The sequence below is a fragment of the Strix uralensis genome, chromosome 14 (genome assembly GCF_047716275.1).
Source record: "Strix uralensis isolate ZFMK-TIS-50842 chromosome 14, bStrUra1, whole genome shotgun sequence".
Classification (NCBI taxonomy): Eukaryota; Metazoa; Chordata; class Aves; order Strigiformes; family Strigidae; genus Strix; species Strix uralensis.
The window spans coordinates 23,777,717-23,792,071 of record NC_133985.1 but is presented as its reverse complement, the minus strand read 5'-3'; the positions used below and the strand labels follow the sequence as shown (position 1 = coordinate 23,792,071).

Genomic DNA, 14,355 nt, shown 5'->3' with positions numbered 1-14,355 from the left:
TTAATTATTTTCTTCGGGTGTCCCCGGCGCGGGGCGGCGAGGAAAGACGCGTCCCTTCGGGTTGAAAAATAAAACTTTATTCGGAGCGGGGCGGGGAGCGGCGCTGGCTCGGAGCTCCGCGCGGCGGCACGGGGTGGGGGGGCCACGGCCCGACGTGGAGGGGGGGGGGCGGCTCTGCCCGGGCCGCGCTGCCGGAGCGGCTCTTCCCGGGGCGGATCGGAGGCCGGGAAACCGCGGAAACCCCGCCGGGGCGCTGCGCTCCGCGGGAAACTGCAGGCTCCGGTCCCGGGGTGCCTCGGCGGGGCGGGGGGGGGCGGTCGGGGCCGTCCCGCCCCGTCGCGGGGGTCCGTCGGGGCCGCGCCGGGAGCTCAGCGGGGCCGGGTCCGGGGCCGCGCCGTCGGGGGGGCCGGGCCGGGGCGGTGCCGGTGCCGGTGCGGTGCCGGTGGCGCGGCGGGGCGGGCGCCGTCAGTGCACGGCCGAGTACTTCATGCGCTTCTGCTTCTGGCGCTGGTTGCAGAACCAGACGCGCACCACGTTCTTCTTGAGGTCCAGCTTCTCGGCGATGGCGGCGATCTTCTCGGAGGAGGGCCGGGGCTGGAGGGCGAAGTAGGCCTCCAGCGAGCGCTTCTCGGGGGCGGCGATCGAGGTCCGCTTGCGCTTGCGCTCGGCGCCCGCCAGCAGCTCGGGGCCGGCGGCGCGGTCGCGGTGCGCGGCCTCGGCCCCCTCCAGCCAAGCCTGGAGCACCGGCCGCAGCGCCGTCATGTTGTTGTGCGACAGCGTCAGCGACTCGAAGCGACAGATCGTGCTCTGGCTCAGCGAACCCACCCCCGGCAGCTTCAGCGCCGCCAGAGCCGCCCCCACGTCGGCCTGGGTCACCCCCAGCCGCACCCGCCGCTGCTTGAACCGCTCGGCGAACGCCTCCAGCTCCCGCGGGTCCCCCTCGGGCTCCGGGGCGGCGGGAGGCGGCGGCGGCCCCCCCGGGGGGCCCACGGCCACGGCCAAGGGCCCCGCGGCGGCCAGCGGGTGCGGCGGCAGGGCCGGCGGCTCGGGCAGGCCGCCGACGGCCAGCGAGGGCGAGAGGTGGTCCAGCAGGTCGCCGCCGTCCAGCGCCGGGTGCGGGAGCGGGTGCGGGTGCGCGGCGAGGTGCGGGAGGGCGGCGCAGGGGACGCCGCTCATGGCGGGGTAGCTGGGGTCCGGCTTGAAGGGGGGGTGGTGGTGGTGGGGGGGGTGGTGGTGGTGGTGGTGGTGGCCCTTGGCGTGGGGGACGATGTCGACGGCGGCCAGAGCCTCGGCGCGGGCCAGCAGGCTCTCATCAAAGCTCCCGAATATATTGCCCTGCAGCTGCGAGCAAGAACGCGCATGGCGGGGTCAGTGGGGAATAGTGCCATCTCCGGATGAAAAACCTGCCCCGGCACCGCGGTTCCTCCGCGGAGCTCGGGTCATAAAAATTAATACGGAGGCAGCGGCTCCGCTCATCGCAGACGTGCGGATCGGAGGCGGGAGCGGGAGGAAGGGGAGGGGGGGGCGAGGTGCCGCGACGCGCGATTGTTCTGGCGACATGAAAAAAACATTAAGCCGGTGCCTGTCAGAAAATGTGCCTTAAAGCGGTAATTATGCCTCAGCTACGTACCTGCGGGGCCGGGAGGCAAACTCTGCGCGCTGGCTCCGCGCCGGCGGGCAGCGCGGGGAACTTGGGCTCCTGGAGGGCGGCGGGCATGGCGAACGGCTGCTTGGCGTTCATGGCCATCATCCTGGCGGGCGGGCAGCCCCTGGCATCGGCTCGGGGGCGTCTCTCTGCCTCGCTGCTGCCCGAGTGAGCGATTTTCGATGGCAGAGCTTCCCCTGCGCGCCCGCTCCCCCCCCCCCCCCCCCCCCCCTGCATCTTCACTCATCTTACACGCTGCCTGCCAGGAGCGGGCCCCGCGCCCTGCGCACGCGTGATGCGCCGCGGGAGCGGAGGGCAACGCGGGCAGCGTGCGGGCAGCAGACGGGCAGCAGGACGCTCCGGCCCCCCGCCCTCCCGCACCCCGCTCGGGGCGGCGGGACGCGCCGTCGGGGCCGGGGCGGGGCATCGCCTCGCCGGGCAGCCCCGGCTGGGTCCCCCCGCCCGAATTCTGCCCTTCCCGGGGGGCCGGGGCAGGTCCCGAGGGAGGGGGACGGGAAGCGGGGGGCATTTCTCCGTGGGTAAAGCTCCCGGGGTGAGGGTTGGCCCAGCCTTGCCCAGGCCGGCGGGTCCCGCAGCTCCGCGCCCCGGGGCCGGCGGGTTAAACCGGAGCAGACAGAGAGTTGAGAGGAAATTGTGAGAAATCGGTCCGGGGGGGAAACGGGGCCTCTTCAACGTCTTCGGAGCCGCCTCAGGTTCCAGAGGGGCCCCGACCCCTCGCCCAGGGCCGCAGCTGCGGGCGCGGGGGGGGTGTCGGGGTGATGCCGGCGCTGCCCCTCCCGCGGCGGCGGGAATTGCTCCGCAGACACGGGCCGCCACCCCCGAACCCCCCAAGGCCGCTCGCGCGTGCCGGGGAGCGCAGCGGAGCAGGAGCCGTCGAGCCGAGCCGCGCTCGCAGGGACGCGGCGGACTGGGCCGAGAAAACGCGCAACCACCCCCCCCTCCGCGAAAAAGAGTCCCGAAGTTGCGTCATTCTGCTGCTGAGCGGCGGGTTCGGGTTGGTTTTGCCTTCTCCTGATCTCACACTTCTTCGGACGCCACGAGACTTCGGCGGCCCGGGGACGTGTTTCACAAGTGTGAAACTTGAAGTTCTTAAACAAGAATAAAATCTGTTCCTGGATTTAAAGTTTCCGAGAGTTTTATGAGCCGTAATAAACACAGCCCGAGCGCCGGGGGGCGGCTGTCCCGGGGTCCCGCGGCGGTGGCCGGAGCGCGGGGGATGCTGCTGCGGTCCCTCCCCTTCGGGAAACCCGCCCGGCCCCGGGATGCGGCGTCTGGCCCCGGTGTCCCGAAACAGGCGAAAGTTCAGCCTCAATGCCAGAAAAGAACCCATTTTATAATTCACTCCGGGAAGATCCGCGGCCTGCGGCGCACACTCGGGGGGCTGTTCCCCCCCCCACAAAGCGCGGAGGTTGGGGGGGGGCGCTGGCTGCGCCCCCCGCTGAGGGTCTGAGCGCGGGTTTTACCGCCCGTCCCGCACCCCCGAGGCTCGGCCCGGCCCCAAACCGGGCCCGGGGGGGGTCGGGGGGGGGCAGCGCCGGGGGCTCCGGCACCGCCGGGCGTCAGCACCGCGGACAGCGCCTGCCGCGGGGCGCGGAGCGGGTGCGCGGATGCGCAGCTCCACGGCCGGTCCCTCCGCACCCGCGGCCGCTCCCTCCGCAGCTCGGGCAGGGACGCGGGGGCCGGGCTGGCAAAGCGGCTCCCGCCCGTCCTGGGGAACCGGCGCCTTGTCGCAAAGCTCCGTGCCCTGATTTATGATAAAAAATTTAAAGGAAATCATTTATATTTCAGAGGGCCTAAATAGCTGCATGAAAGTTTTATCCAAAGCGGCACCATATTTATAGGCAGCGCTGTGCGTTGGAAGTAATTAATAGAGGGATAAATTTCAGTCCTTTGTGTTGTTTTGTTTTTAATCCTCCCTTCGTGCTCCCTGGTCAGCGTAAATAAATAAGAGGCGGCAAATGGGGAGCTGGGTACGAAGCCCGAGGTGTTCGCCGCAGCGCGTCCCCCAGCCCCGGCTCCGAGAGCTTTGGCACTGGGCATTTTTTCTCCACCTCTGCGCCGTTGCTGCCTTCCCTTCGAGCGAGGAGGAGATGCCGGGGCCCTCGCACACCTCCTTCCCCGCGAAGCCGCCCGGCTGCTGGGAGGACGCGCGGCAGCCGGGCGCACCCGTGCGCACACAGGGCTGGGCTCGGGGCTGGTGTCGACTCGGCCCGGCACAGCCCCCCAGGAACACCTTTCCCCAGCGCCTGTTCCCAGCACAGCCTTCTCCTTCCCTCCTGAAGGCAGCTGCTTCGAAAGAAACCGGGCTGGGTAATGGAGCTGTGGAGCTCCCTTTAATTAAAGCTGTAAAATATTGATGTTCCTGGCCCTGTCTACTGACGTTACACCTTACAAACAGAGGAGAGAAGTCCAAAGGATAAACAATAACAAGCTAAGAGAGCCCAGATGGTTTGCCATCAGAAACCATTGCGGACTCAACGGTGTCACTGCAATAGATTTCAGAGATCATTCACCTACTGGTAAATAATTAATGGTATTTCTGGAAAAACACCTCACCAAACCCATACCCTGATGATACATCGCTAGTCACTCATTGAAAATCTGAAGGTAAAAGTCAGATTAAAAGCGTGTGCTATTGTATTCTTTGTCACAATTCAAAGATGTCTATCCACTTTCCTAATATATCAAAATATTCTGTTCTTATTTAGAATTTAATTCAAAGCCCATCACAGAGTGTTGTCGATAGGCTCTTGTTTTCATTGTACTAATTCAATTTTGTTTAAAAATTATACAGTAAATGCTTACACAGGACTGATGGGAAGTTCAAAACACAAACGTGTTATTTAACACACAATTCATGCTAATATCCATGACTGTAAACAGCACTATTACAGTCACAAAGCCAACATAACTTGCCCCATTAAATTTTCTTCAAGTGCTATTTAAAACAACCACATAATTTCCTGCAAATCCGGCTCTTTTGGAGCAGACCACTCCAATACTTTTATCTTTCAAGATCCGTGAGCAAGCTAAAGCACACACACCTAACACAGACACTTTCCTTTTCCTCGCTGGGGGAACCAGTCGTGTGTACCCACGTTGTCCCCTGCTTTGCAGCCTTTGCTCCCTCCCTGCCCATCCCGAGTCCTGGGGGATTTTGCTGCCACCCCCTGGCATTTGTCTTCACTGTGTAGCTGAAAAGGAGTCGTGTTCTTCAGATCTGGCTCAAGATTCACATTATAAAATAAATTCTGTTGCTGAGATGCAGCCTGTTATCAAAAAACCACAGACTGGTTTGGGTTGGGAGGGACCTTAAAGCCCATCCAGTCCCACCCCCCTGCCCCGGGCAGGGACACCTTCCACTAGCCCAGGTTGCCCAAAGCCCCGTCCAACCTGGCCTTGAACCCTTCCAGGGAGGGGGCAGCCACAGCTTCTCTGGGCAACCTGTGCCAGGGCCTCTCCACCCTCACAGGGAAGAATTTCTTCCTTAGATCTCATCTAAATCTCCCCTCTTTCAGTTTAAAGCTGTTAGCCCTCGTCTTATCCCTACACCCCCTGATCAAGAGTCCCTCCCCCCTTTCCTGTAGCCCCTTTCAGTCCTGGGAGGCCGCTCTAAGGTCTCCCTGGAGCCTTCTCTTCTCCAGCTGAACCCCCCCAACTCTTGTTTGTGCTTGAGATTGCCCCGACCCATGGGCAGGACCTTGCCCTTGCCCTTGTTGAGCCCCACAAAGTTCACACAGAACCACTTCTTGAGCCTGTGTGCCCGATCCGTGTGAAGGCTGGGTGATGAGCGCTGACTTTGGAAGGTTCCAGCAGAACCTGGGGTTGCACAGCACATTTCTATTACCCTAAAGGCATGAGCCACGCTGCACCCGCTATGATATGGCTGTTCCACTGCACAATCTGATCAAGGAAATATCTAGGATTACCCAGACAGTCAATTATTCATCAGCTAAACGGCCAAGCATCAATTACCTGGCTTGATTCTCTTATTCATTAAGGAGATTGAAGAAGCCAACTTAACAAAGCAAAAAGAAAGTTGCTAAGTTACAGGAGCTGCCCGGCTCAGTAGCGGGGCCACACCGTGTCAGGCTCTCAAAGGGACGGGGTCTGACAGCGAGGAAGTCTCCGAGGGTATAGAGTGTCACCCAGAGCACTCGGGTGTTGGAGCTGCCCATTCCTCTGCAGGGCTGAAAGCAACAGGGTTAAAGAGAGAGGCAGGACTGCGCCGGGGCTGAAACCACACCTGGGTGAGGGTCCAGAGAGAGGTCAGCTGGGCCCGACCCAGGAGAGAGGCCCTGGGAGGATGGAAGGTGCTGTCAGGCTGTTCTGAAGAAGAACCTGAAGGGTTAAAGCAAGGGGCTGGGGAACGGCAAGTTTTTCATACAGGTGGGGGTGGGATGGAGATGATTTCAGAGAGAAAAGCTGGAAGTGGCATCGCCACAGCGGTACTGCTCGGCAGAGACCCTCAGCTGGGTCCCGCAGCACAGAACTCACAGGCAGTTTAAGACAAAAGCACATTCCCCACCGCCCAGGAGTCACCTCCCCGTGCAAAGGGGCCAGGTGCTGAGGGGCTCAGTGGCTTGCCGAGGGTCACCATGGCCCGGGGATGAACTCGGAGATGGGACGAGGCGCAGAGCCGCAGGAGGGGTGAGCCCAAGGTGTGTCTGATAGTCACGGAGATGAGCTGCGGCACCGAAGCTGGAGCCAGCGGCGCTCAGCAGCGCGTCCCACGGCACCTGGTAAAGCCCCGCGGCTCCAGTGGCTGAGCTGCGCCCCGGCACTAAACACAGCCAGAAATCGGTGTTGGACACACGGCCCCCGTGCAGCTGGAGCTGGCCTGGCCAACCCGGCACAGCGCAGGGAAACGGAGGTGCTGCGGTGCCAGGGAAGGGGAGCAGGACCCGGAGCCGTGGCTGTGGGGAGCTGCGCTGGCCCAAAGGGCCATGGCCGGTGCTCGTCCCAGGCTGGAGCGCACGGGCAGGGGGCACCCAGGCATCTGCCACGTGGCAGAGCGGGATGGCAGCTGATTCCCAGCATCCACCCAGGGAAAAGGCTCCTCAGGGAAGGAACGTCAGCCTGCGGCAGGACACACAGCTTGAGCTACGGACTACTGACCCCCCGCGTGCTGGAGCCTGGAAGAGTGGCAATAAAAAGCCAGACAGCTGCAGTGTGTGTCGTTACACAGCTGGACACACCGTCTCTTAACCATTCTGTGACTGCCCGATTGCTGCTGCTCGCGGGGGTTTGAGACCCGCGAAGGTGCGGCATTCCTGAGACAAGAGGAAGGTTCACCACGCAGGCTCCGCACCGGCTGCGGGGCTCGGTGCTGACTCGTTATCAGCCGCGCACCAGCTGGTTTGCCTTCAGCAAGCAGATTTCGTGACGTGGGCTTTCAGCCCGTGTTTTTCTCTTCCGTGATTTGTCTTTTACGGGTCCTACCTCTGCGCGCTGGCTGAGGCCTGGGAAGTCTGGGCCGAATGGGCCCGGGAGGCAACTGTGGGCACAGGAAGGCTCGTGGGAAGCAGAAGAACTACGTGCAGGTCCTGTTGCTCAGGGTGCTGGAGGTAGTGGCGAAGTTCCCCTCCCATCTCTTGCTGTTCTTTGTCTTGGCAAGGATGGGTTTCCCCTGCGGGTCTGCTCGGTGTGGGCTACCACACACTAGTCCAGCGGGCCTGCTCCCCAAGGACTGGGCACCCCAGCCAGTTGCTGAACTTCCTTCCAAGGAGAGGAAAGTGGAAATACCTGGGGTTTGTGCATTGCTTCAAATTAAATGATAGGTGGTGGCTCTCATCTTCTGTAATTGAAAAACAAAGCGAAGTTTTGCCGGCTGCATGCAGAGGAGCTCTGGGAGAGCAAAGTCTTGGCTGTGCTACTGGTCACCGACAGTGGGCACGGGCAGCTCCAGGAGGCTGAGTGGGTGTTTGTATTAATTCCAGACCAAAACTAAAAAACCTTTAGTACTAGAAAAGTATCGTGGCCATATTAGAAAATCAGAGGTGCCAAAGCTACACTGCAGCACTGAAACGCTTGTTTAATGGAGGCAGAACAAACAGCCTGTCTGCCAGCAGCAGCGTGTGGAAAGCCGAGGCAATCTTATTTTTGAATTTTTCAGTAAACAAGGTTTTGATTTGAGGTCCCAGGAATGCAAGATGCCAGACAGTTCACGCTAACTGGGAGATCTTCCTTGTACTCGTTTGTAATGTGCATGAATTATAGAACTTGTTTCTTGTATCATTCCCTGAAATTAAAATTGTAACAAAGGACACATCGGTGCTTGTTAAAAATAAACCCGATCTGTTCCTGACGGAGATAATAGGAGTGACATGACAATATTTTCCGGGGGGGTGGGGGTAGGTGGAACAGAGCACTTATCTGTCAGGCATCTCTTTCTTGTTATATTTGCTCCTAATTCTAGAAATACATCTAAATGTAGTCTAACAGGACTCTGTTCCACAAGAAATTAATGAGGAACAAACATTAATTATTCATGTCCTGAAACAGTAGGTCTGCTAATGTTTTTGCTAATCAACAAGTCAAACAGCTGTATCTTTGTCAGGGCAATCTTGGGGAGGATGGAGAAAGAACAACATTGATATGTTTTACCCGACTGCCCCCAAAGCCTTGCCCTTAATTTGCACATTTCTCCATCAGGAATCCAGGATTCCTGATACTTTCTAACACTGTCCGTTGTCACAGGATTGAACTGAGATACTCTCCAGCACACCATCAGCTGCAGACTGAACCCAACTCTGGTGAAGAACCCCCGGGGAGCTCCCTGGCTGGCTTGAGGCCTCTGGAGTCAGCCCTTCGTGGGAAAGACTAAGGGAATGAGACAAGAAAAACAGAAATCCAGCCATAGGAAAAAGGGAGAACTGGGATTTGGCTGCTCAGGCCTGAAACAGAGACCGAATATTTGAACAAAACCTGCGTTTGGCTCTTCGCGTGCATTGCGCCCTGGTTGGGGGTCGGTGGGGTCACGGCTGGGGCCTGGGGCAGCCCCGCACCAGGGACACCGACAGCAGGAGAGGAAACTGTAGGTGATGGTAGGCAGGTTTTAGGACTGACTTTTCATGCTGGGCCTTTATCTGGGTGAATATAATGAATTGAACCTGCAGAAATATTGCTGTTTAGCCATTTCCCTAACAGAATACACTTAAAAATTAATGGCTTTGTTTAGAAAACAAATATTTAAAAAAAAAATCAAAGCATAGTTAGAGAACAAGTTGCTTTCAAACAAGAGCTTGAAATGGCAAACAAAATAAAAAATGTATTTCCTTCAAAGAGACAAAGGTTACATAGCCAAAAAAAGACTTAGAACCCTCTTGCTTTGCCAAAATTCGGTGGCCCAAAGCTATTTTTTCAGTTACTGTGAAATTGCTCATTGAATGAGAGCAGAGCGAGGACTGTTCAGCACACATTTAAGCAGAGACTCTTCAATATCCTCCAGCTGGTTCAGGAAGGGGCGTTTGTCTCCACATCCACCTGGAGGAGCACAGTGTGGAGCAGAACCAGTCGTGATCCTGCACGGCCCAGCAAAACGCAGCAATAAGAAGACTCAGGCAAACGGTGCCAGAGAAAGCAGCTCAGCGTCCTCACACGCTGCTCCCAGCACAGCTGTTTGCCTCGTATTTACCACACTTTGGTCAGCATCCATAAACCAGTAAGAGCAAATACCTACTTTTTTTTTTTTTTTTTTTTCCGCTTTCAAACTGGAAAATAAAATAATAAAAAAAAAATTTTGCCAAAACATTTCCAAAAGTTTTTTCCAAATTAAAGGGATTTAAGACTTGCCCATAGTACACAATCTCTCCTCTACATGCCCACATGGTTCAAAATTCTCTTAGAGTTGCTGCATCTTAAAACTAGTCCGAGAAGGTGGCCAAGCTGCTTAAATGCCAGAGCTGCACCACGGCTGTAGCTGCGGCCCTCCCAGCATCCCCAGACAGGCTGATTACCAGTTTGATAACCAAATCCAGAATCTTCCTGCTCTGGGTGCTCTAACAAACACTTTCCATCGCATCTGCCTCAGGATTCATTTTGAATCTGTTACGACTCCGTGAGGCACCAGGGGATCCCGCACTGAGGGTTTGGGGCTGCTTCTGGGAGGGGAGCTCTGTGCGGGTCTGCACCCCCGGGGGCGAGTGATGCCCCACGCTGCCCGGAGCACCCGCGTCACGAGCTGCTGGGTGCTGCTGTGTCCTGTAGTGCTGCAAAATTATTCAGCTCTGTGCTGCCTTCACATCCCAGTTACATTAATGCTCCCTGAAATCTTCATTAAAATTTGAAATGAAAATGTAACAGTCAAAGGGGGCGGGGAGAAGTCCTGTCACCTGACGTTAAACTCATCCCTTCCACGGTCACATTTCTTGGGGTTAAATTGAAGAAGTCACACCAACGGCTGCATCTCAGCTCGGGGCAAACAAACGGCTGCCGGGCAGAGCCTGGGAGCTGCCAGCGCCGTGCCCTCACGAGCCCCGGCCGGTGCCAGCGCCCACGGGCCGCGGTTTCCCGCAGCTCTCGGCGATGTTTTATTGCAGAGGCCGCGGGGCCGTGCAGGGCCGGCTGCCCGCACACCGGCTGCCCTTTGCCACGGCCAATGCCCGGCGGCTGCACGCGTTACACGGTGTCTCAGCAGCTCGGCCTCTCTTGGAGGTGACATCTCTTTGCTTCGTGCACAGTTTTTCACCCATCAGACACCCCAGGACGCCTTGCTGTGACCAGGAGGAGAAAGTCTCACGTTCCTAACCTGCTTTACCTTTAGATGCAAACATCCTGGATAGAAAGCCCTGTAGGCAAGAAATATTTCCAAGGTAGCAAAAGGTTTCTGTATTAGCAGCGTTCGAGAAGCCCCTGGGGAGCATTCCTGTGGGACGGCCCCGCTCGGCTCCTAACCCGGCGCTCGGCCGCGTCCCGGGACCCCGAGGCGACGCAGTTCTCCCCAGCACTGACCCCGCGTTTGGGTAACACAGCCCAGGCTCCCACCAGTTGTGGCAAGGTTTATGTCGCCCACACAAAGACGTGAGACGTCCAGGGGATGCTTATAGTTGGGATCTGCCAGAGACGGGCAACCCAGGGAGTGCAGAGGCTGAAGGGAAGGTGCTGGCTCCTCCCAAAGCCGGTGAGAGTGCGGGTGATAGAGGGAACTGTTTAAAGCGGGTCCCTGCTCCTAAGAGTGCCCAAAAGGTGCCACGTCAACAGCTACACAGGAATTCGTGATGAAATCAGGCTTTCTCCAGGGCAGGGAGGGCCCTCTCCCACCCAGAGCTTCGAGAGGAGCTGGAAAACAGTGCGGCCCCTTGCGAGGGTTTGCGGCAGGAGCGTCGCCTGGCTGAGGAAGCAGGAGAGTCTTTGCTCTGCTCTGCAAGGGCGCGAGGCTCAGCTGCAGAGCAAAGCTTTGTGTACAGCCCTGCACAGCCTGGCAGGTTTCACTGTCTGAAGTCACACATGTGGTGTTCTGGAGGTCTTTCCTCCCCTGGTTTAGGGAAGCGCAGCGCCCTAGAGCTCGTGGCATCAAGTTTTGCAGCCCCTTAATTAGGCTTTTCCCCCAATGAAAAATCAAACAGTTTTGGGGCAGTGTAAATCTGTAAGAATCCATTCCTTCCACCCCAGGCAAACCTCAGACAATAATGCATTTTATAGTTCAATTAACAAGTCTCATTACTTTTCTCCTTGTCACATCGATCTCCACATGCTGATATTAAAGCTCCCACTGCATACAAATACAGCCTGAAAATACTGCCTCATAGGCCTAGGTACCTTTACAGCCATGTATACTTTTATCTGTTTCATACTTTTATACTGTTTTACACTTAACTCCCTCTTTCATAATAGAGGCACCAACAGCTGGACGTGTGCTTGTTCAAGAAGTCCTCCTCACTCCTCTTTGATGCACAGATAAGCCAAATTCACGTTAAAAAGTGAAGAGTGGATGAAATTGTTGTCTGACACAGCTTTAGCCACCAGAGAGCACACAGAGGTATGTTATGTTGAGTTGACTCCAAATAATTTTCACATGAATTACTAAAGTGCCAGAAATGTATAATTTATTAGCATTTAAATAAATCACAGAGCAGAAGTGCTTTAAGGTTATCGGTGCAAGATGCGCAGACGAGGCTATAATTAACTCAAAAACGTCACTGAGTGCAGAGCTCTCAGCGGTGCCACACCGACGCGATCAAGGCACAGCAAGACAAAGTACAAAAGGGGTTCGACCCCTGAAAACGGAGATGAACACCACCACAGCAGCCAAACCCCTCAGCTGGGGTCGCTGTCACTGTCACTGCCAGGGGTTTCCCCTCTGGCCTTGGTCACTCGCCTCCACCACAGCTGGATGCACCGAGGGCGGCGACGCCAACTCTGTCACAGCCCTCGTTTGGGTTGGAGTAAATTGGCCAGATAAAGTGTGTTTTGAAGTTCAAAAGCTGTTTCTGACAAAAAGCGTATTTGCCAGGTGCCATAAAGAAGTAGCGAAAAAGCTCTTGTTTTTGTTTTGTGGGAAGAAGGGGGAAGGCCCGGGTGAAGCGGGGCGTTCCGGGAGGTCAGCGATTCTGCCGCTCGACCCTGCTGGGGTGAAACAGCACGAGGCCGAGGGAATCCCTCAGTGCCCCAGGGCCGGCTGCCCTCTGCTCCCCGGCTCAGACCCGTGGCTCGTCCTCACACTCAGACGCTGTCCCTAAGGGATCCCCTCTCACCCCGGCTTGGCACTGCTCTGCCCGTGGGGATGACGGGCTCGTCCCTGGTGGGACGCTGGACCCGTCCCAGCGCCGCAGCCCGCCCAACTGGACCCAAATGCCTCCGTGGTGCCTGGCCAGCAGCGGCGGTCTCGGGGGCCGTGGCGGGTTTTCTCAGCAGAGCGTAACCGCCGCCTTCTCAGAGCAAAAACTGCTCTTGCTGCACCTCTGGGGTTCACCGTAACAGTTCCTGCCCTTCAGGCGACGTGTTTCACGGTGAAACCCACGGTCTGTGTGGTGACACAGGCGGAGCAGGAGCAGCAGTATCGCACACCGATACCACCTAACCCCAACCCGCACGGCGCGGCCAGGCCGGACGTCGCCGTCACACCCGAGGCCAAGCACCACACGCACTCACTGCGTGCCACGGAGCAGCTCTTATGGCAAAGGCCTTCTTAGACCGAAGTAAAGACGGACCGACCCATCCCCACGCGAGGGACCCAAGCGCGGTCAGGGCACGCTGCTTCTGGCCAGAGTGGAAACGGTCATTCCCTGCAGAGTGCCAAAACCATCCTGCCTCGCGCATGCAATATTCATGCAATCACAAGTTTACAACATCAGCTTTTTCTATTTATACAATTTTCAGGTCATATGAAAGCTGCAGGAACATATCTGAATTAAGTTCATAAACTTTCAATTGATACTGTTGTTAAAAGCAAGACAGCAAGCAGAAAATATTGAAAAAGCACAGAAGCAGCATATAAAAATCTGTATGATTGTAACTGAGTTTACCATTGTGAAAGCATGTTTAGATCAAACTGAAAATAAAATAAAAGCAGGCAAATCACAGTAAAACACATCAGACTTTCAGGATGAACGCTGCTAGGGTCACAGAAGATATTGCTTTAAAATATATTTATCTGGAGATTAACATAAATCCTATTCTACACAATTTCCAATAAACTTTTCCGCGTGCCCTTTGCTCCCTGGAGATGCCGCCTGCACTGCCCGTGGGGACGGAGGCTGGGGCAGCTGGGACCCGTCACGCCGAGAGCCCAGCTCAGCTGGCCGTGGAGATGTCACACTCACCTCTGCAGTGTCCCGTTACGACCCCTCGTGATGAAAAATTATTATTGCAGAGAAAATAATCCCACACTTGGATTTGGCAAACGTTTTGCTTGTATAGCCCACCTCCCTGATTACTGCTGCTTCCCTCCACAAAATAAGCTTCAACTAATTCCCCCCCGACGCAGCTCGGTGTTTGTGTGCAGAAACGGGCCCAGGGAGCAGCCTGGGGAGCGTGGGGACGCCTCGGCCGCGGGGCTGCTGCTGCACTGAGCCCTCCCGAAAATCAACTGTCTAGAGCAGTTACCTGGGAAACGCGGCACCGGCCCTCCGCTTGCAAGGGAAAAAAGTGTCAAGTCCTGAGCTCCAGTCGTCCAATGTCAACTTAAGATGCCCACAGATTTGTTAAAAATAAATCCTGGACTGCATATCCTGTTACGGAGGAAAAACATTATCAAGTAAAGCAGGTGTTGAGAAGCTGAGTGGCATTTCCATTCATGAAAGCAACACAGGAGAGAGAAAGGGATAATGAAAACTAGTGAAAGAAGCAAAGACCAAGAGTAAAGTTAGTAACAGAACAAATTAGTTTTCAGACCAAATTGCAGAGGGGTTAGAATTTGCATGCATACCACTTCACGTTTTGTACACACAGTTTTAAATAACCCAGCAATGCTGCAAATCTGTAAAAGAGACCATGGAACCCACCATGATCCATAAAACATTTTTCGTCTTCTGCTAAATTTTGAACCTTCCCCAAAATGTAGAATAGCCTTTACTGGAATCTCTCCCACCCCCATTGTATCCTCCCCCCATCAATTTTGCTCTCTTAATTAGTGCTATTTCAGACCACTGATACACTTGAAGATTTTTCTCCTGGCTCCTAAGTAAAACAAACTTGCACACACATTCCACACAAATAAATACTCCCATCACACGTGTACTTCCCCCCCA

General features: G+C 56.4%; 1 protein-coding gene across 1 annotated transcript; it reads right to left on the bottom strand.

The window, feature by feature from the left end:
• Positions 1 to 420: 420 nt before the first annotated feature.
• POU4F3 (POU class 4 homeobox 3) lies at positions 421 to 1,750 on the bottom strand. Its single transcript, XM_074883661.1, has 2 exons — positions 1,631 to 1,750; positions 421 to 1,341 (listed from the first exon to the last, which is right to left on the bottom strand). The coding sequence occupies exons 1-2, from the start codon at positions 1,748 to 1,750 to the stop codon at positions 466 to 468; spliced, it is 996 nt and encodes a 331-aa protein (XP_074739762.1). The 3' UTR covers positions 421 to 465.
• Positions 1,751 to 14,355: the final 12,605 nt, after the last annotated feature.